The sequence below is a fragment of the Phacochoerus africanus genome, chromosome 12 (genome assembly GCF_016906955.1).
Source record: "Phacochoerus africanus isolate WHEZ1 chromosome 12, ROS_Pafr_v1, whole genome shotgun sequence".
In the NCBI taxonomy this organism is placed as follows: Eukaryota; Metazoa; Chordata; class Mammalia; order Artiodactyla; family Suidae; genus Phacochoerus; species Phacochoerus africanus.
The window spans coordinates 20,266,435-20,287,808 of record NC_062555.1 but is presented as its reverse complement, the minus strand read 5'-3'; the positions used below and the strand labels follow the sequence as shown (position 1 = coordinate 20,287,808).

The following is a 21,374-nucleotide window of genomic DNA, read 5'->3' as shown; positions in this document are numbered from 1 at the left end:
TTGCTGTGGCTGTGGTGTAAGCTGGCAGCTACAGCTCTGATTTGACCCTTAGTCTCGGAACTTCCATGTGTTGCATGTGCGGCCCTAAAAACACAACAGGAAGAAGAATGAACATTAAAATTACTACTATACTTAAGAAAATAGAAGACACAATGGAGAATTTCAGCAGACAACAGGAATCTATACACCAAAGAGTCGAATAAGTCTTTAGAAGTGAAAAAATAACTGAAATATCCAATAGAATTCTTTTTTTTTTTTGGTCTTTTCTAGGGCTGCACCCGCAGCATATGGAGGTTCCCAGGCCAGAGGTCCAATTGGAGCTATAGCCACCAGCCTACACCACAGCCACAGCAACTCGGTACCTGAGCCACATCTACAACCTACACCACAGCTCATGGCAATGCTGGATCCTTAACCCACTGAGCGAGGCCAGGGGTCAAACCTGCAACCTCACGGTTCCTAATTGGGTTTGTTAACCACTGAGCCACATCGGGAACTCCAAACAACCGAAAATTTTTTAACAGCAGATTGGAAAGAGCCAAAGAAAGGAGGGGTAAGTAACGAACCATACTGAAGTGTGGATTGTGATTGAAAAGGACATAGAGGACGTGATGAAGAGACCTGACACACACATACATGCTTTCCCAGAAGGAGAGGAGAAAGACTAGTACAAAAGCAATATTTGAAGAGTTAATGTTTCATAATTTTCCAAAACCTAAGATAAATATTTAGCTACAAATTCAAGAAATGCCACAACCTCTAAAGGTGATAAATAGAAATTAAGTCCCTTTTAGACACATCAGAAAAATTGCCAAAAACCAACAACCAAAGAAAATCCTAGAAGCAGCCAGAGAAGAAAGACATATTTTATTCAATGGAGAAAAACTTAAATTTAAAGCTGTCTTTCCAACAACAACAACCAAATGGAACCGAAATAAAAAGGAGTGACACGTTTAACATGCTGAAGGAAAAATAACTCCTAATTTAGAGTGTTATATACAGCAAAAACATATCTTTCCAAAATGGAGGCAAAAATTCAGGCTATAGAAAACTCCACAGGACAAACAGCCTACTTTTTTTATACAATTTAATTACAAGAAAAATAAAAGTGTTGGAGGGGAATCCTTGTGTTCTAAATGTTTGTGTCCCTTCAAAACTCATGTGAAGTTGGGAGGTGATTAGGTCGTGAACATAGACAGACCCCAATGATAGGATTAGTGCTCTTGTAAAAGAGACCCCACAGAGCCCCCTCATCCTTCCATCATGTGAGGACACTGCCAGAAAGACTAGAACTATCTCTAACCCAGGAAGTGGGCCCTCACCAGACACTTTGATATTGGACTTCCCAGCCTCTAGAACTGTAAGAAATAAATGTTTTTTGTTGAAGCCAATCAGACTTTTGTATTCTCTCACAGTAGCACAAACAGACTACTCAGGAGCCTATAAATAAAAAAAACTGAAAAGATACAGCAACCAGGGAGTTCATGTCATGGCTCAGTTGTAACAAACCCAACTAGTATCTATGAGGACGCAAGTTGGATCCCTGTCTTCCTCTGTGGGTTAAGGATCTGGTGGTGCCATGAGCTGTGGTGTAAGTTGGAGATACAGCTCAGATCTGGCATTACTGTTACTGTTGCTGTGGCTGTGGTGTAGGCCGCAGCTGCAGCTCTGACTCGACCCCTAGCCTGGGAACTTCCATATGACATGGGTGCGGTCCTAAAAAAAAAAAGACAAAAAAGAAAGAAAAAAATACAGCAACCATTAAGTATGTTTACTTTTTGGTATGATTCAATTTAACAAACTTAAATCTTTTGATATTTTGAGACAACTGGAAATTTGAACAATTACTACCTATGTAATGATGCAAAGAAACTTGTTAAACTTGCTTAAATATGGTAATGATACTGTGATTATATGTAAAAAGAGCCTTATTTTCTAGAGATACACATGGAAATATATATGGTTACAGTTAATGTGGTTTCTGATATTTGCTGCAGAATAAGACAGGAAGAAGAGACAAGAAAACGGGTACATATGAAATAAGATTGACATTGATAATTATTGAAGTTGGGTTATGGCAATTCACTTATATTCTGTTTCTATTTTTGTATGTGCTTAAAATCCTTTGTAAGTTCTTTTTTAAAAGAAGATGGCATAGTTACATTTTCAGACAAAAAAAAAATGAGAAGTGTTACCAGCAGAATTGGGAAGTTCTTCAGGCAAATATACAATGTTGAGAAATGAACCCCTATGGGGAGTAAGGGGAAAGTGAAGGCAGAAGGAGAATCCATAGTACCTGGTGTCTCCAAATTTAGTGACCAGAAGGTGCATAATAACAGGAAATCAGGAGGACGAGCGAGCATTTGTGAATTATCAGATTTAACAAAAGGCATCTGAGTACCTTGAATTCCTGTTCCTAAAAGTTACACACATCTTTAAGTGTCTTAAAACTGCCTTTCAGCTTACCACTTTGTATGAGAACCTAAGTACACGCAACCAACAGTTAGAAGAAGAAGTAAAAGATCTAGCAGACAAGAAGGAATCAGTCGCACACTGGGAAGCTCAAATTACAGAAATAATTCAGTGGTAAGTACTCTTAAATGTGTTCTCGTGGAAGGTGTTTGGCCATACAGTCAAGTTGGTATGAATTCTAGGAGGCTACTAACATATTGCCCTTTTTTTTTTTTTTTACCATATCCGCGGCATGTGGAAGCTCCTGAGCCAGGAATCAAACTCTCGACACAGCTGTGATCTGCACCACAGGTGCAGTAACACCAGATCCTTAAGACCACTTGCCACCAGGGAACTTCCATGTCCTTTTTTTTTTTTTTTCAATTGAAGTATAGTTGACATACAGTATTAGTTTTAGATGTACAGCATAAGGATTTGACATTTTATATCCATTATGAATTGACCCACAATAAGTCTAGTAAACATCTGTTGCTGTATAAAGTTATTGCGATTTTATTGAGTTTATACACTATCTTATCTGTTATAGGGTGTATACTCTATGATATATTTACTTTATCATAGACCTATTTGATGACCTATTTACTTTACATCTGGAAGCTTGTGCCCCTTAAGCCCCCTCCCCTATTTCACCCAACCTTCCATCCCTATTCTGTCTGGCAACCAGCCATTTGTTCTGTTATCCATGAATCTGTTATGTCTTGTTCATTTTTGTTTTTTCAGATTCCATGTATAAGTGAGATCCTATAGTATTTGTCTTTCTCTGTCTTATTTCACTTAGCATAATACCCTCAAGGTCCAATTCATTTTGTCACAAATGGCAAGATTTCATTATTTTTTAATGGCTGAGTAATAGTCCATTGTGTATAGCACATCTTGTTTATCTGTTCATCTATAGAAGGACACTTAGGTTGCTTCCATATCTTGGTTGTTGTAAATAATGCTGCAGTGAACACAGGGATGCACATATCTTTTTGAGTAGTGTTTTTGTTTTCTTGCAAAAAAAAATCCCCAGAAGTGGAATTGCTGGATTCTATGGTAATTCTATTTTTAGTTTTTTGAAGAACCTCTGTAGTGGCTGTATCAAAGCATGAGGGTTGCTTTTTCTTTATATCCTTGCAGATACTTCTTATCCCTAGTCTTTTGATAACAGCCATTCTGACAAGTATGAGGTGATATCTTGTTGTTTTGGCTTGAATTTCCCTAAGTGCTTAGTGATATTGAGCATCTTTTCATGTGTCTCTTGGGTATCTCTGTCTTTTTTGGAAAAATGTCCAGTGAATAGAAACTGAATCTTTTCTCTTTGTTATTTTACTGACCATTTTAGAAAACAAAAGAGCTTTATAACAATACAGAGTATTTTTTCACACCAAAGAGTTCACAAATAGTAAATGTGAAGAAAGAGGAACCCTCCAACACTGCTGGTAGGATTGTAAATTGGTACAGCCATTATGGAGAACAGTGTGGAGGTTTCTTAGAAACCTAAAAATAGAGTTACTATATGATCCAGCAATCCTACTCCTGGGCATATACCCAGAGAAAACCATAAATCGAAAAGATACATACACCCCGGTGTTCATTGCAGCACTGTTTATAATAGCCAAGACACAGCAGCAACCTAAATGTCCGTTGACAGAGGAATGGATAAAGAAGATTATAAAATGGAATATTACTCAGACATAAAAAAGAATGAAATGCCATTTGCAGCAGCTTGGATCCCGCATTCCTGTGGCTCTGGTGTAGGCTGGCAGCTGCAGCTCCAGTTCATCCCCTAGCCTGGGAACCTGCATTTGCCACAGATAAGGCTGTTAATGTGAAAAAAAATTAATTCTGTGGTTCGAGGATAAAGTTTTACTGATTTATCAGATGGTGTAATTTGGACCTTCCTAAACATGGCCAGGTTTAATCTGTAAATAAATGAACAGTTCAGCAAACTACTTCCCACTTGTTGACAGTACTGTGGTAGAACTTTAATAAAAGAAGACATTTAAGAACATCTTTAAATTTCTGTCCCTTTTCACTTATTTCCTTATCACACTTTAAAATAATATTGCTCACTAAATTTTTCTCTGTTTTACTTTGGTATTTGACCTCTGTCTGTATATGCATATATTCTAGGGTCAGTGATGAAAAGGATGCACGAGGATATCTTCAGGCCTTAGCTTCTAAAATGACTGAAGAATTGGAAGCATTAAGAAACTCCAGCTTGGGTACCCGAGCAACAGTAAGTTCTGCCATTTTGCAAGGAGGCTTATTATATTAGAAGGAGGCAAGCCTCAAAAAACACTGATAAATCTGAGCACATGTATCAGTTTGCCTAGGCTTTGCCTATGGTAGAGTTTTTAATGAGAAACCATTCCAAGTCTTTTCCAGTTTAGGAAATCATAATACATAGATGCTTAACTATAGTTTGTATGACTAGTCATTAATGGTAATAACTGTAAAAAAAAATTCATTATAATGTAAATCTATAATTACTTCTAAATTTAATGAGAAACAGTATATTTTTACAACTAATGTTTCTCTTGTATTCTGTAATTGAGGGAAAGGTAATTTTTTTACATAGTTTTCAAATTCACTTATATCACTAAATTTAAGTGTTAAAAATAAAATAGAATGGAGGTAAAACCACCTTCATATTATTTCATAGGATATGCCCTGGAAAATGCGTCGTTTTGCAAAACTGGATATGTCAGCTAGGCTGGAGTTGCAGTCAGCTCTGGATGCAGAAATAAGAGCCAAACAGGCCATCCAAGAAGAGCTGAATAAAGTTAAAGCATCTAACATCATAACAGAATGGTAAGATTGAATAATGTAGTCCTACTAGAGTGATTTTTAATTTAGTCCAAAGTATCTGGAGTGAGATTACATGTTTAGTTTCCTACCTATCGCTTTTTTTTAAAGCGAGGACTAGAAAAAAAATTATGATGATTTGAAAATGAATAGATGCTTTCAGGCCTGGTGTGCAGTGATGGCACTTTGTTTCTATCTGACTTTCCCATAAAGTGGAATTAATAGTTCTAATAAATATTCTATTTACCTTTCCCCTTATTTGCAAAATTTAGTTTGCTCTCAAATTTTACTCTATTAAAATTCCTCTTGGGGGAATTCTCTCTTGTTCAGGAATATCATGTTAGTATAAAAATACAGCATAGAGGCAGAACAAAATACAGTCATCTGAAAATTCTGACCTCTACCATAGATTTTTTTTACAAATGAAGGTTCTAGTGGTGGTAAATTTCATAATGGTATAATATATTTAAATTATAATTTTTTTCATGTTATATTACATATAAAAAAATTGTATCTCCACAGTTTCCAGGATGGTTAGCTAATGCATACATTTCCTCCATTCTTATCAAAATAGCAGAACAAACTATACTCTGAATAAATAAATGATAAAATGAAAATTGTAATTGGATTGGTTCAGGAATAAGGTAGTATGGGTGATAGAGAGAAACAGTAGACTGTTCATATTACAAATCAAAATAGAAATAGAAAAATCTATCTGGTACTCAGAATACCAGACGTTCCAAAGGCATTCAGTCATGAAAAGAAATATAATTCCCCAAAAAATTCAGTTCTTAATGGTATGAATTCTAGTCCTTAAACTGCCACCATTAATTTTTTGAATTATATCAAAGACCAAATACGTGGCACCCCAATTGAATTATAAATTCTTGTTGTAAATTAAGTATGCTTTACTTAAATGTGCTAGTGTGATATTGTAAATGGGAAAAAAAACTTCTGGAGAAAATGGAAAAAAACTTATTCTTGATTCCAACATAAAGAGCTACTAAATGTCATTCTCTGTTTTATAATTTGGAGTAAGTGTGATCTCTGTTCTTATGCTTAGGACACACAAATTTATGCATTTGTCCATAAATAAGGAATATGAGTCAAACTGGAAATTAATAAACTTAGTTACTTTCATCGTTCTGTATGAAAGAAGTCTAACAGAATTCTAAAATTAACCTTTGATTTTATGACTTCTTCTAGCAACTTCTTCTGTAAAAGGCAAGATAGTAAATACTTTAGGGTTTGCAGGCCACACAGTTTCTGTCTACTCAGCTCTGCTGTTGTCATGCAAAAGCAGCCACAGACAGCATGTAAATGAGTGAGCTGTGTTCTAGTGTCTCTATTTCCACAGGAGGAGGTGATGACCTGGATTTGTCCATTCTGCAGTTTGCAGTTCCCCATATTATCATGGCTGACATTTAAACCAAATAAGTTCAATTACATACATGATGGCTCACTCACCAACAATAAAAATAATGACATTTTTCCTTTTCTCCCCTTATTGAAGTAAACTAAAAGATTCAGAGAAGAAGAACTTGGAACTACTAGCAGAAATCGAACAACTGATAAAGGACACTGAAGAGCTTAGATCTGAAAAGGGTATGGGAATGTGTTTTGCATCAATCAGGACTTAATGTTCTGTTATGAGTACACTTTATTACACAAGAATCAACTTATTGTGTAGGTAGAAGAATTGCTCACATGTGCAGTTCGGCACTCATTTATAGATACATGTGTACGTGATACATATGCACACATATTTGGTAGACAGAATGTTTTCTTTCTTTCCTTTTTTTTTTTGTCTTTTTAGGGCCGCACCCGCAGCATATGGAGTCTCTGAGTCATTTTGTTTTATTTGATACACATTGTTTAAAGACTTCCTAACAGAAAAACTCACCTTTGCTGTCAGTTTGACTTTTTTTCAGTGCCATGAACTATTTCATGAACATTAGTATCATGATTGAAAAAGTTTGTTTCTATCATATACTTTATGCTGTTCTCAAATGTTATAGGGGATTTGACGGTAGTCAAGGAAATAAGATATGAAATAACTAAAGATTAATCTAATCCAGTATTAAAAAGATAATTCAGTGATGAAGAATTATTTGGGCATTTCAGTGTCTTCTCCCATGTTTGGTACTGAAATAACTCACCCTGTGGGATTTCTTGGGGTTTATTCCCATTTTCTTGAAAACATTACCTGAGCATTTTTCCATTAATGCGAAAAGTAACTCAGAGTGCTTGGCAGTCTATTGCATGAACTTCAACTTTCCTTCCATAATATGGGCATTAAGAATATGAAGATTTTGAAGTTCCCATCATGGCGCAGTGGTTAACGAATCCGACTAGGAACCATGAGGTTGCGGGTTCGGTCCCTGCCCTTGCTCAGTGGGTTAACGATCCGGCATTGCCATGAGCTGTGGTGTAGGTTGCAGACGCGGCTCGGATCCCGTGTTGCTGTGGCTCTGGCGTAGGCCGGTGGCTACAGCTCTGATTGGACCCTTAGCCTGGGAACCTCCATATGCCGTGGGAGCAGCCCAAGAAATAGCAAAAAAAAAAAAAGAATATGAAGTTTTAATTTTTTTTCTTAAATGCAAAATGTTTTCTTTCTTTCTTTTCCTTTTCCTTTTTTTTTTTTTTTTTTTGGTCTTTTTAGGGCCACACCCACAGCATATAGAGGTTCCTAGGCTAGGGGTTGAATCAGAGATATAGCCACTGGCCTGTGCCACAACCACAGCAACGTGGGGTCCAGGCTGCATCTGCAACCTACACTACAGCTCAGGGCAACGCCGGATCCTTAACCCACTGAGCATGGCCAGGGATCAAACCCGCATCCTCATGAATGCTAGTTGGGTTTGTTAACTGCTAAGCCACAATGGGAACTCCCAGAATGTTATTTTCTTAATGAAAGGATCTCATATGTACAGTTACTAGAAATTCACTTTCCTGACATCATTCCTGACCAAACACTGAGCTAGTTAATTGGCTCTATGTTATACTTCTGTGCTTATCATTTCCCACTTCTTTGATACACAGTAATGGAAACCTGGTTGGGTCTCCACATCTGCTTTTAAATTGTGGAGGATGGAGGGTAATAACACAAAGGAGTTAACATGAAAAACCATCAAAAGTAGTAAATGTTCAATAAATTTGTTGATTGAATTTCCTTGTGAACAGAAAAGGAAGGAACCTAGAAAAAGTGAGTTAGGAAGTCATATTAGGAGCACAAGGCATCATGCTAAAATGAGAATTAAGCTTAATTTTCACATATGAAGATGGAAGGAGGAGTTCCTGTTGTGGGTCAGTGGTTAACAGATCCAACTAGGAACCATGAGGTTGCAGGTTTGATCCCTAGCCTTACTCAGTGGGTTAAGGATCTGGCATTGCTGTGAGCTGTGGTGTAGATCACAGACTCGGCTTGGATCCTGCGTTGCTGTGGCTATTGTGTAGGCCAGCAGCTATAGCTCCGATTAGACCCCTAGTCTGGAACCTCCATATGCTGTGGGTGCGGCCCTAAAAAGACCAAAAAAAAAAAAAAAAGTGGAAAGAGGTGCATTATTTAGTGAGTAGAGGAAAAAGAATACATAAGACATGTAGGGCCTGTGACCCTAAAGGCAATTTATATAGAAAAGAAACCAATGAAGAGTATGACTTACTGTAACACACCAGTTGGCACTGATGGCATCGTTTTAAAGTAGATCTATACTTGCAGCAAAAAAAATTAAGTTTATCACATTGCATGTTAATTCATAGCTTTTACTTGGATTTTGAACATTGCAGAATAATAAAATTTCACTATATGTTGTAACAATATTCTATACTACTTAAATACAATATAATATTTACATAATCAGGGCAAGGATTTTTTTTCTGCTTTATTTACCATTATATCCCCAGTATCTAGGCAGGGCTTGACAAATAGAAGGCTCTCAGCCAATATTTATTGATGGGATGAATTTCTGAACATATTGCCTTACCTGGTAGCTATGGTATATTACTAAAGAGTAATACAAAAAGCACATAAATTAGTTGATATCAGCTCCTGAGGATAAGGAAGTAAAAAATGTGTGCTTGGTTGTTTCTCCTTTTTGCTCCCTCGTATTTATCATTGTATGTGTATTTTAAGATTTATTTTGGCAGCTTTGCATTTGAAGTTAATACCATAATACCCAAGAAATGTGCATGAATTTTTTTTTAATTTGAGAAAAACTAGGGTTTAGAGCCTTTATTCTCTAATCCTAGCTTTTCTCAGATGAGTTTTTTTATAATTCCCTGCAACTTATGTCAATAAAACAATAAACGGGGAGTTCTCCGATGGCTTAGCAATTAAGAATTCAGTGTTGTCACTTCTGTGGCTCTGGTTCGATCTCAGGCCCAGGAACTTCTGCATGCCACGGGCACAGAACAAATGAAGTCAGACTGAGGTCTTTGCAAAAGTTTGTTCATAATTAAATACATTTGTTTTATCACTACATTATTTTTTATAAAAGATTATTTATATTAGTGCATACTATATGTATGATGAGAGCATTTCAAAACAGAAACCTTGTCTGGTGATAAATTACCTTAGAAAAATAAGACACAACCTGGGCCCGCTTTTAAAAAATTTCTCAAATCTGCCAAAAGATTTAATGTGCTTTTATGGTATACTATACAAGAAAAGAAATTTAAGAACTCAAGTAAGTCAAGAAACAAGTATTTTATGGAGACTGATGGGATTTATCCATTGAGTGGTGTTCTAAAAAACACTAATGTATTTTAGTTTTTTAAATATATGGAGTTAATAATATTAATTAGTTTTGAAATACGATAGTTAGTGAGCAGCTTTTTAATAGATTCAGACAGGAAAGGTTATCCATGAAAATTAGTTTTAATTGTTCTAATTTTAAGAAAAGTTGCTGCTGTCTTCTAGGTATAGAGCACCAAGACTCACAGCATTCTTTCTTGGCATTTTTGAATACGCCTACCGATGCTCTGGATCAATTTGAAGTAAGTATTAAACTTTTCACATATCCTCTGTGGTCAATTTAAAATGTACTTTATGATTTCCAGTTTATTTGCAGTAAAACTTTTATTGCATCCCACATAAGAGAGCCTAGAATCTTATATAAACAAAACGTATGAGGAAAGGAATATGTTCTGCAATCTTATGGAAACTTAAATCACATTTGTTTTTAAGAAAAATCTGAGAAAGATCTAAATAAGAGAGTCATAAGATTTAAAAGAAATTTCACTCTTTCTCTGAGGAACAGTAAGTGCAGAACAAATCCTAACTTTAAATACTCTTGACACTTTTCTTTTTTCTCCAAAGCATAAATCCACGATAAAAAACAAGTGAAAATGTCAAAGCTCACTATAGGGCAGTGCTGGTTCTAGTTCCAGATCAATTTAGTTTTTTAGAAATGTACCAAAGGAATGCTTTTTGTTAAAAGTATTGCATAGAGTTTATTTGGCAGACTCTATAATAATGAAATAGTGTTCATATGATTCTGTCATTCTTTAGTACTTAAATTCTTTGCTAGAAAATGAAATTTATGGTCTGAAGTATATTTTTTGTCTCAGAAAATTTGAGTTACTGATTATATCTTAATCAATAAATATTTGTATTATCTCTGTGCAAGGCCCTATTCTAGATGCTGGAGATACAGTAGTGACCAAACCTAAATCCCACCCCTCAAGAAGCCTACGTTCTGGTGGGAACAATTAGAAGCAGAGATTCTGTTGCTTACTTTTAGTTGTTACCTTCTCAAGTGCTTCCATTTAATTTGATTATTAATGATTTGCCATGAGCTTCAGTGTATTACATTTTGGGTACAACATATGAATTATATTTTATTCCTTTGGGAAAGGAAAAGAGAATAACTCTTTAAAAAGTAATTAATGAATTTCTGAGTTTCTTGAAAAACAATAACTGTGACTACTTTTCTCATTTATTTATTTGAATTAATGTCATTTGCCTTTCAATTGTTTTACAAAATTTTTGATTTATTATTTGTTCTTTAAATTAAATTGCTTCATCCATATTTTCTATTTTTTTATTGCTGTATTCGTTAAATAGGATTCCTTTTCTTCTTCCTCATCTTCACTGATTGATTTTTTGGATGACGTAAGTCTTTGATTTTCAAACCAATGCATCCTTCAGTAAAAGAGATCAGTGAATTGATATGAAGACTTTACCTAGTAATGCAGTCAGTTTCAGAAATATCACACTTGATCATTTGTGGGCCAAAATGTGCTTCTTTCTTACCTTAAATACAATGAAAGGTTATCATTATTAAAAATCACAAAGTAAAAATGTAATTTTAAAAGTGCATTGACCATCAGAGAATCTATAATTCCATTCTTTGCATCAGCAGTGAAGACTGGAATGCTTATTTGATTATTGTCACTTCGTGGATACCTAGGCATAAATAATTGCTTTTTATTTTTCATGGCAATTTCTATTTCACATTCCCCTTTTCTTTTCAGCACTTTACTATATAGTTTCTATGTTAATTAAAAGTAAGCCTCTGGTGGTATAATCAGAAAAAGTGACCTGCTTTATTAAATTTTTCAATAGATTTTATTTTAACACAATAATTGAGTACAAATCAACTTTTAATACGGACAGAATTTTTCTTCTTGTGTGAAAAATTAAGTTAACATGCACTATATGCACTGTAAATTGACTGCATTATCATTTTCTTTCCTAAATTAATTCTATAGATTTAATAATTTAGAAGTTTCTAATGTATATCATTCATTCTTTTTACAGAAATACCTGACACATACAATATCGCTATTTCACATTAACTGGAACAATAATTCTTGTTGTAAAGCATTTTATTATCCTGTTGAATATTCTGTCTTCCCCAAAATTGGGAAATAAAATGGGTTCAAATGCAAATACTGTACATATAACTTTTTTAAACCAGGAGAAGTTCTTTAATTGTTTTGTTTTTCATGTTTTATTAAATATAATTCTTATATAAAGAGGAAAATTAAGCCTAAATTTCTACTAAAGAAAAACTCCTGGTCTATATTTTAAGTGATTTTTTATTTCTTTGAAATATTTATATTGAAGTGTGTGTACACTTTTCAATTCTAAATGGAAACTCTTTTATTTTTGAGACAAGTAATTATTCTAGTTAATTCTACAGTGTAATAAAAAGAGAACTCTCTTGATGTACAATAATATTTGATGTTATAATCTAATGTATATTTTACTATTCTAAAATACTCAACATGGTATTTCCATACAGATAGCATTCACCTCAAAAGAATGGGAAGGAAATTTGAAAATATTTCAGTTATTCTTTCCACTAGAAAACTGTTTTCATTTTTCTTTCTAACAAACTCTTCTCTCCATCCCTTTTCTCCCACAAAAATCTTTGAATGTAAAACACAGGAATAGTCTATATTTTGGTAAATAGCTTATTAGCTCCTCTCGGCAGAAGCACAGCTCAACCCACTCCTGTCTCATCTCTGCTCTCAGAAGGTGCCTTCCACCACCGCCCAGCAGTAGGGTTTAAGTTTCCCCCTTTTGCTTTTTCTCCAGGAGTACCCTTTCCTGTCCTTCACCCACCACTACTCAGCACAGCTTCAATTCACGCCTACATCTAAATTGGAAAGTTAGTACAGAGGAGTTCCTATTATAAAGTAAACAGGAGCTAAGTTTACAAAGGCTGCAGAATCTTATGATTCAGGCTCCAGCTCTTTGGGGGCATGGCTTTTCTCTCATCTGCTTCCTAAGGGCTTTCCTTTTATTGCTGAAGTGCCCAAATCCTGCCTCTGCCACTTTCAAGGTATATAATTTGGAGCAAGTTATCTAAGCTTTGTGTGTCCTGGCCTGCTCATCAGACAAGCATGATAATAATAGTAACTAATTTCATTAGGTAGTTTGAGAATTTAAAGAAACAATATATGTGATGCCCTCAGTAATACGGGTTATTACTTCCTTATTCTCAATAGACCCATTTCCCCACCATTGCTGTGTTCTCTTTAGCTTCTTTTCTCATCCTTGAACTGTTTCACTTAAATACTTTCTTAGCTCTTCACCACTCAGTCTTCCACTCACCACTGGCGTGAATCACTATACTTTGCTCCTGTTGAACCCTATTACCACTGGAAAATGATTTTTACGTATCAGGGTAAAGGCCAGGGTAAGATCCCATTCAAAAAAATATGTTGTATTCTTGTGCTTGCTTCAGCAGCACATTTTGAAAACAATTTTATTTTCTTGGTTCATATTTTATGGCATAAACCTCTTATTTCTCTTCATAGTTCATAATGTCACAGCCACCCTTCTCAGCATTATCATCCATTTCATCCTCAGAGTCATAGCAGAATGATATTTTGAAAATGGTGTTCAGTCTTTGGCATGCTTGGGTTCCACATCCAAGATATTTAGTATAAAACTCAAGTTCTGTAGCTTCCATTCTCTTAAGATTCTTAAGGAAGAAAACAAGTCTTAATTGTTCCTTGTGCCAGAATGAGTTAGATTGTTGGGCATAATGTTTCTGATATGTGACTCCCTTCTATAGTAAGTAGACTCTAACTCTTAACTAACCCATGGAACACATCCTCTGCTCACGCTTTTCCATTTTCTGTCCCTTTGCTATAGAAAAGAAAAAGATTACCTTGAAGACTTAAAATTGAATTGTAGCTAGAATTCATAAATAGATATAGGAGGGAATACATTTTAAGCAAAATTGAGCAAATCCAGTTTTTTTTGGTGTCCACACATCATTGACCTTTTGCTTCTGCCTGCGGTAGCCTGGTGCCCTCATACTGTGCTCTGACTCTTCAGAGCTTTACCACGAGTGCCTCCCTTCCTCCAAAATTACCCTCTGCTTTTTTCCTTACCCTCCCACACAGGCCTACTAAAACTATAATTATTTTACTTAAAACAGTCACCTAATCACTCTCCTACCTCTAAACTTACCTCAGTCTGTTCCGCCTGTTATTCAGCATTCACGTGAATGCTAGGATTTGGGGCAGTGTGGGAAGACATTCAGAACAAGAAGCTTTCCCTTTAAGTTACACTGTTGAGAAAGAGTATATGTCAAAAAAACAAACAACCCAATTGAAAAATGGGCAGAAGACTGAGTAGACATTTTTCCAAAGAAGACATCCAGATGGCCAACAGGCACATGAAAAAATGCTCAACATCACTAATTATTAGAGAAATGCGAATCACAACTACAGTGACAGAAAACAACCAACCAACCCAAGAGGATGTGTAACACCAGTCCCTTCCTTCCCTCTGATTCAGGCGAAGCAGAGTACATTCTCAGCACTCTGCTTCTGTAACTCAGGAGAACTTAGGCGTTTGGACTTTTCTACATGTAGAATAGTAGATCTTTGAAGGAGAAAAGCAACTTAGAAAACCTTTAATCCAGTGGTTTTAGTCTTTAATTCACCCAGCACTCCCACTAATAAAGTAGATAGGGTATTCCTCTACTAGTGGGGGTGACTTTCTAGGATTCTCATTTTAGGGAATAGAGAAGTGTTGGTAAAGGGGTTATGTATGACATTCTTTAGGGCAGGTAAAAGGGAGGTTTAGTTAGTTTTGAAAGAAACTGAGAGCATATTTTTTTTAGGTTTTTATTTTTTCTGTTATAGTGGATTTACATTGTTTTATCAATTTCTGCTCTACAGCCATACATACACACACATATATGCATATATATACACACACACACATTCTTTTTCTTACATTATCCTCCATCAATCATGTTCCATCACAAGTAACTAGGTATAGTTCCCATTGCTATACAGCAGGATCTCATTGCTTTATCCACTCCTAATGCAATAGTTTGAATCTGTTAACCCCAAACTCCCAGTCTATCCCATTCCCTCCCTCTCCCCCTCCCTCTTGGCAACCACAAGTCTGTTCTCCAAGTCCATGAGTTTGTTTCTTTTCTGTAGAAAGGTTCATTAGATTCCAGATATAAGGAGAGCATTTTGATAAGTGGTCTCTTGGGTATGACATTCCCATATGAGATACTAAGACTGTAGCTGAATAGATGCCAGGATCCCTTCTGCTGTAGAAATAATTTCCTCTTTTACCCTCATCTTTTCTCTCAATCCCCTGTGCCCAGTCCTGGACTGCTTGTGTTACTGCTTATTGGGCCCAGTCTCAGCTTCCAAGTAGCAGGTGGGGGGCAAATGGAGCTCAACAACTTGGGTTTTCCCCCACCTGTTCCCTTCCTTCCATTGGTAGCAGGGCCAGGCATCATCAGACCAAGCTTATAGGAACTTCCCTTTCTGTTCAGTTCATTTTCTTCTTTTCAAGCGAACCCCCAGAATGCTTGAATTGACTATCTTAAAAGGAATACTAATTACAGTTATATCAATGAATTAGTTGCTGTACTAATACTTGACAAATGTATTGTCATATATTAAATATATGCCAGGTAAGTTTTGAGTTTTATTAAATTATAGTTCTACATTCTGTTCATTAGGCTAAGTTTATAAAAGTCGCCCATTTTTCTGGCAAATGAAAATGTACCAACTTGCTTTTTGGAAAGTGTCTTACTCCAGTATGTTGAAGAAAGAGTCAAAGAATTGAAGCTTAGAATATAAAGGTCAGACATGAAGAAATAGAGACAGTACCTTTCATTTACTCTTGGTTTTGACCTCATTTAAAATCCTGCTAAGATGTCCCAAAATATTTAGTTTCAGTCCTGGCTCCTAGCTTCCATCATTCTTCTCTTACTTTTAACTGTTATTCCCCCCTTCCCCCAGCTTCTTGCATCTTGTCGTAACCAATCTCATAGCTGTATATGGGAAGAGTTGATTGTAGGTGAGAATCAATGAAAGACAAAATTCTAAAACATGCATTGAAAGATTTGTTAATTGTATGATTAACAAATTGTATGTAATGTTAAGCCTAAATCCTTCTGAGAAAAATGGCATTTCTATAACTTCCTCCTTTAATTCTTGCTTTTTAAAACTTTTGTATATTAAATACGACCTGATTTGAAACTGTCATATTGCAGAAGATTGTCATATGCAGTTCTTCTCTAATTTAGGCAATAGGTTATATTGTATATTATACATCATATATTAATATTATAAGACATTTGGGTGATCTAGAGGGAAAGAACCATGACTGTACAGTCTTTTACCTCTCTGGTATTTTATTAAATAAGACTTCTGGAATTTATTAACTGAACCTTAAAACCTATTAGCTAAATTATGTGTCCATAAGATAAATTACTTCTTTTAATTTCTGTTTTTGTGCTTACTTCCATAATCAGTCTTAAACTTCTGGAGACAATTTATAGACCTAGCTATAAAATGGTATTCGATTGCATATTTTAAAAAGTCCTAGTTTCCAGTGCTTACTAAGAGACCAGTTTCAATGTTTATAGAAAGCCATGGTGTGTGGCTGTGTATGGAAGTGTGTGTGTGTGTGTGTGTGTGTGTGTGTGTGTGTGTGTGTTTTCCTGTAATTGCACCATTGGGAAAGTGTGATTCACCCTTTTCTATTGAAAATATAAAAATAGTCTCATTTCTAGGTAACCACTTGGGAAAGAATATTATTACAGTGGTAATTCAGTATCACTGTTAGCTTAGAAAAATGTTTTTTCCTCCATATTCTAAGACAGTTTTGAGAGACATTTTAACTTCGTTTTGATATAGTGGTAATGTATTTACCTTAAACAATTTATTCATGCTCTTTTTCATGGTTTTAACACACTCTAGATTTGGGTCTAGGAGTATAGATGGCCCAAAAGTAATGGTTTCTCTTTGTTAAATATTTTATCACCTTTTACATGTGTGGTACTCTACTTTGCACAATGGTAGATACTAAGATTAATCAGATATAGGAAGTACACCTCAAAATGCTTATCTCAGTCTTAGAAAAAATAAATATGTGGTCAGGGACTATACAGAGTAGAAAATGATAAATGCTGTAAGAAATACTTAGGTGACATATTATGGAATTGCAGAAGGATACATTCCATATTTATTAAGAATTTTTTAATTTTACAGGCTTTAACTTATAAGCGTAATACAACATTTCCTGCCCTTAAGGATCTGAGTCTTGTGGAAAAGACACCCATCTAAATAAATAACACTAATGGGAGAAATAATATAGATTGTATTATAGGAGTATAAAGGAGATACTATAGAGCTTAGATTTAATCAGTCTCATATGTAATACTTATTAAAAGACTTAACAAAGGGGAAAGGTGACCAGCTTCCTTTTGAACAAGTTAAGTTTGAGTTTCCTGACATGATGTGGAGATGTCCAGCAGATAGTTTTCTAGATGAGTTAGAAACTTAAGGAAAAAGAGTGAACTGGCAGTATAAATTTGGAAATAATCCACATGATTGAAAGCAGATTGAGATCTCCCCGGAGGAGACTGTAGCAAGAGAAAAATAGTAAGTCAGACAGAAACCTGGGGTCTCTCAAAAAGAGAAGGGACTGGAGGAATAGGATTCCACAAAAGAGAAGGAGGAGCAGTGTTCACAGGGGATGCAGTTACTCAGGAAAGTTTCATGTCACAGAACCTTAGGGACTTTGGTGTTTTCAGAGGGAGTGGTCAGCAGCCTCAGGGACAGCTGAGATGTCCGGCACCATAGGACCTTATCAGCATTTCATTAGAGCAAGCAAAGCAGAAGCCAGATTTTACTGTATTGAGAAGCAAATTGAGAAGCTAGGAAGTAGAGACTGTGACTGTGCATCATTTGAGAATTCCGACTGAGAAGGTTTGAATCCTAGCTCTGCCACTTACCAGTTTTGTCATCTGTTGCGGGTTAATCTGTTTTCTTCATGTTTAAAAGGGGAATCATAATACCTACCTTTTAGGATTTCTATGAGAATTAAGAGAGTCGATATATGTAAAGTACTTTGAAAAACACCTGTATATATTATACACATGAGAAATGTTAGCTATCAGCATTATTAAGAAGAGAGGACAGAGAGTAAATGTTAGCTAGAGGAAGAGTTGGGGTGTGAGTTATTTGATGTTTGGTTGTCTGGTTTGGGGGAATGTAAAGAGAGACAGATACTCCCTGTTAATACCTGAAGGAGTATAATCAGGATTGAACCTGAGACTTTGGCCTCCACCATAATGGAAGACCGAGTGGACTAAGAAGGACTTGTTTAGAAACTTGCAAACCTTCTAATCCTGCTTTGCTTTTCACTCTTTGGGATATAGTATTCAAATCATCTTCCAAAACAGTTTCCTATAAAAAAAATAATTGTTCCCGTTTACCATCTGCCAGAGGTATTGTACAGGCAAAACTGATGATCTTGATTGATGTTTCTTATGCTTGAGATTGTTTTTCAAGTTTTCTCTGAAATCTTTTATAACTCCTATAGACTCAGTTTATAAAATCCATCCTCTAAGTCCCCATAAAAACCCTGTACACCCCTCCTCCAGGTTCCCATACAATCTTTGTACGTATACGTATTATAGTATGTCACATTGTCTCCCTCACCAGCCTGGGAACTGCCATGCCCTCTTTATCTTTTAAGTACCTGACATATTGTAAGCCCTCGATAAATGTCAGGTTGAATTGAATATAGGAAACTGCTTGAGTAGATATGGATTATATTTGTGAAGCTCTAGCAGCATCACAAATTTCAAAAACTTGAGAAATATTTTTTTATAGTTATCTGCTTATTGTTATTGTTAGTTTTTCCAAATTACTTAATTCTTTAATGTCAGAAAAGTAAAAGTCCCTCTTTTGGTTTAGCTTAATGTCTAGTCAGGAGGAACATTATTATTGAACTTTTTGTTTTAATTCACCATCAGTAATTCTAAAGGTCTAATTTAGCTCTTATCATTGAAAAGAATCGTCTTGGTAAAGAGTAGGAATTTGAAAGATAAGTGTCTGAAGCAGCACTAGTTAATGAAATATTTTATTAAATGCTTGCTAGCACTAACTCTGAATTATTTACTTCCTTTATGTGTTCCCGTTTCAAGTTGCCACTACCATCCTTTGCAGAAAAGAAATTGGCTGTAGCTTGATGGAGCATTATTTGGTGGGGTGGGTCTCTGTTTGTGTCAGGTCCAGTGATAACTTATTACCACTCTTAGACCTAGCCTGAGCAACTATTTCTTTACTTTGCTGTCTTCCAGTTTTTTCCTGAAAATACATGTACCTTCAACCTATCAAAAATATGTCTTCTATGTATGTTTATATACTTTGTCTGTTAATACAGTACTGGTCACTGAGAGTCGTGTGTGTAAATATTTGTAACGTAGTATTCTCCTTTCTTTGTTGAAGCGCTCTCCGTCGTGTACTCCAGCTAGCAAAGGCAGACGTGTAAGAGACTATTGCACTTTGTGTGCCCATCCCGATGCCCTCTACCCTCTCTCTTATCCTTTTTGCCTGTGGTTGCAGTACATGCTAATGTTTCTGTGATGTATTATGACACTTATTGCATGCTTTTGTGCTGCTGCTCCTGCTATTGCTACTCTGCTTTTCTGTATTTTTTTGTTGTTGTTGTTTTTTGGCTTTGGCCGCAAAGCTTTAGGAATGTTCATATAAATTTCTGTAACCAAACTACTAAAAATATAAGGTATCTTTTTTATTTTGATTGGGTAAAAAAGTAATCCTAAAGTATGCTTTTTAAATTGGTCACATACAAAGTAAATAAACTTCTAAATAATTCTTATGTAAGCAATACGTAGAGATTCTTAGAAATTTTAATTATGTAGAAAGAAAACTTGATAATTCATATGCAAAATTCAAAGAAGATTTGGGGCAAGTTATAGATCTTATTGACTATAATTATGTGTAAATCAGTTCTGGAGAAATCTTTGATAGAGTTTTTTTACATAGTTCAGAGTTAAATTCCAAAATACATTAATAGATTTGAGGCAATGATGTTGATAACAAATCATTTATATTCTAAGATATTTCCAAGATTTAAAAAATATTTGTAGCATTCTTTATATATGTACTGATTTCATACTATAAACATCTTTCTGTGCTAAGGCTAAGTCAGTGTTTCTCAATCTCAGATGGACTAGCCACTTCCTCTGTCCTGCAGGATTCTGATATGCCCAGAGTGGGGAATAGATGTTTGAAAACTGCTCAAATTTTTCTAAATTAGCCTCCACCTCAGCACCAGTATGCACACATTCAATTTCCTAGGTGACACTCAGTGGGCCAGCTGACACTCTTTGCTCTGGTTTTCATATGCACTATAAATAATAACAAAAAGGAAAATCTGTAATAGGCACACATTTTAAATTTTCCCTTAGCTTCAGGATCATTAGTATTGATCAACACCTTACATGCAGAATTTTTGATCTGGGAAAGTTCTAAATCAGGGAATTGGCTGCTTTGTGGGAAATGTGGGAAGCAATAAAGTGACCCGTTGCTTCCTGTGCTCTTATCTTTCTGCTGATGGAGGATTGAATGTAAAATAAGCATGATTAGACCTCTAGCCTGGGAACCTCCATGTGCCACAGGTGTACCCCTAAAAAGACCAAAAAAAAAAAAAAAAAAGAAGAAGAAAGCCAAAAATAAATAAATTTTAAAAATAAAATAAGTATGATTAGAGTTCCCACAGTGGCAGAGTGGATTAGGAATGCAACTGCAACAGCTCAGGTTGCTGCAGAGAAGGTGCAGGTTTTGATCCCCATCCCGCTAAATGAGTTAAAGGATCTGGTGTTGCCACAGCTGTGATGTGGGTCCCAGCTGTGGCTCAGGTTCAGTACCTGGCCCCAGGAACTTCCATATGCTGTGGATATGGTCATACAGTTTTTTAAAATATAAACAAACAAACACGATTAACCCTAATATAGTGCATATTTTCAAACCACTGTTTAATAATGAATAAGTGGTTTAGATACCAGTGGTCTGGCCAGCCTAACTCTGACTTCACTGATAGCTCATTATTTACTAAAGTTTATGAAAAGATTGATGGTCTATGAAAAGATTGCTGGTCAACTGACTTATTGATTATTTTAACATTTGTAGAGAGTTAAAACCATTGTTTATTTGGATTTATCAAATCTGGGTAATATTAAGTAAATAACGTCCAGAAGAGAAAACCGAAATATGATGTTCCCAGTTGTATTAGGTTCAAGTCATCAGCCTGTGAATTGACTACATTTTTAGCTATTTGTTTTTGAGTCAGGTTATCATTCAGA

General features: G+C 35.5%; 1 protein-coding gene across 11 annotated transcripts in view; it reads left to right on the top strand.

The window, feature by feature from the left end:
* The window catches only part of CDC42BPA (CDC42 binding protein kinase alpha), a 289,959-nt gene that overhangs the window by 211,200 nt on the left and 57,385 nt on the right, over positions 1-21,374 (top strand). For 9 of the 11 annotated variants that reach the window (XM_047755429.1, XM_047755428.1, XM_047755424.1 and 6 more), the window contains 5 exons: positions 2,462-2,586; positions 4,588-4,693; positions 5,120-5,268; positions 6,776-6,867; positions 10,181-10,257. In XM_047755429.1, coding sequence (XP_047611385.1) covers positions 2,462-2,586; positions 4,588-4,693; positions 5,120-5,268; positions 6,776-6,867; positions 10,181-10,257 — 549 coding nt within the window. Of the gene's footprint in view, positions 1-2,461; positions 2,587-4,587; positions 4,694-5,119; positions 5,269-6,775; positions 6,868-10,180; positions 10,258-11,326; positions 11,375-19,497; positions 19,537-21,374 lie in introns of all 11 variants that reach the window. The other 2 variants (XM_047755430.1, XM_047755420.1) reach the window with 2 other exon arrangements.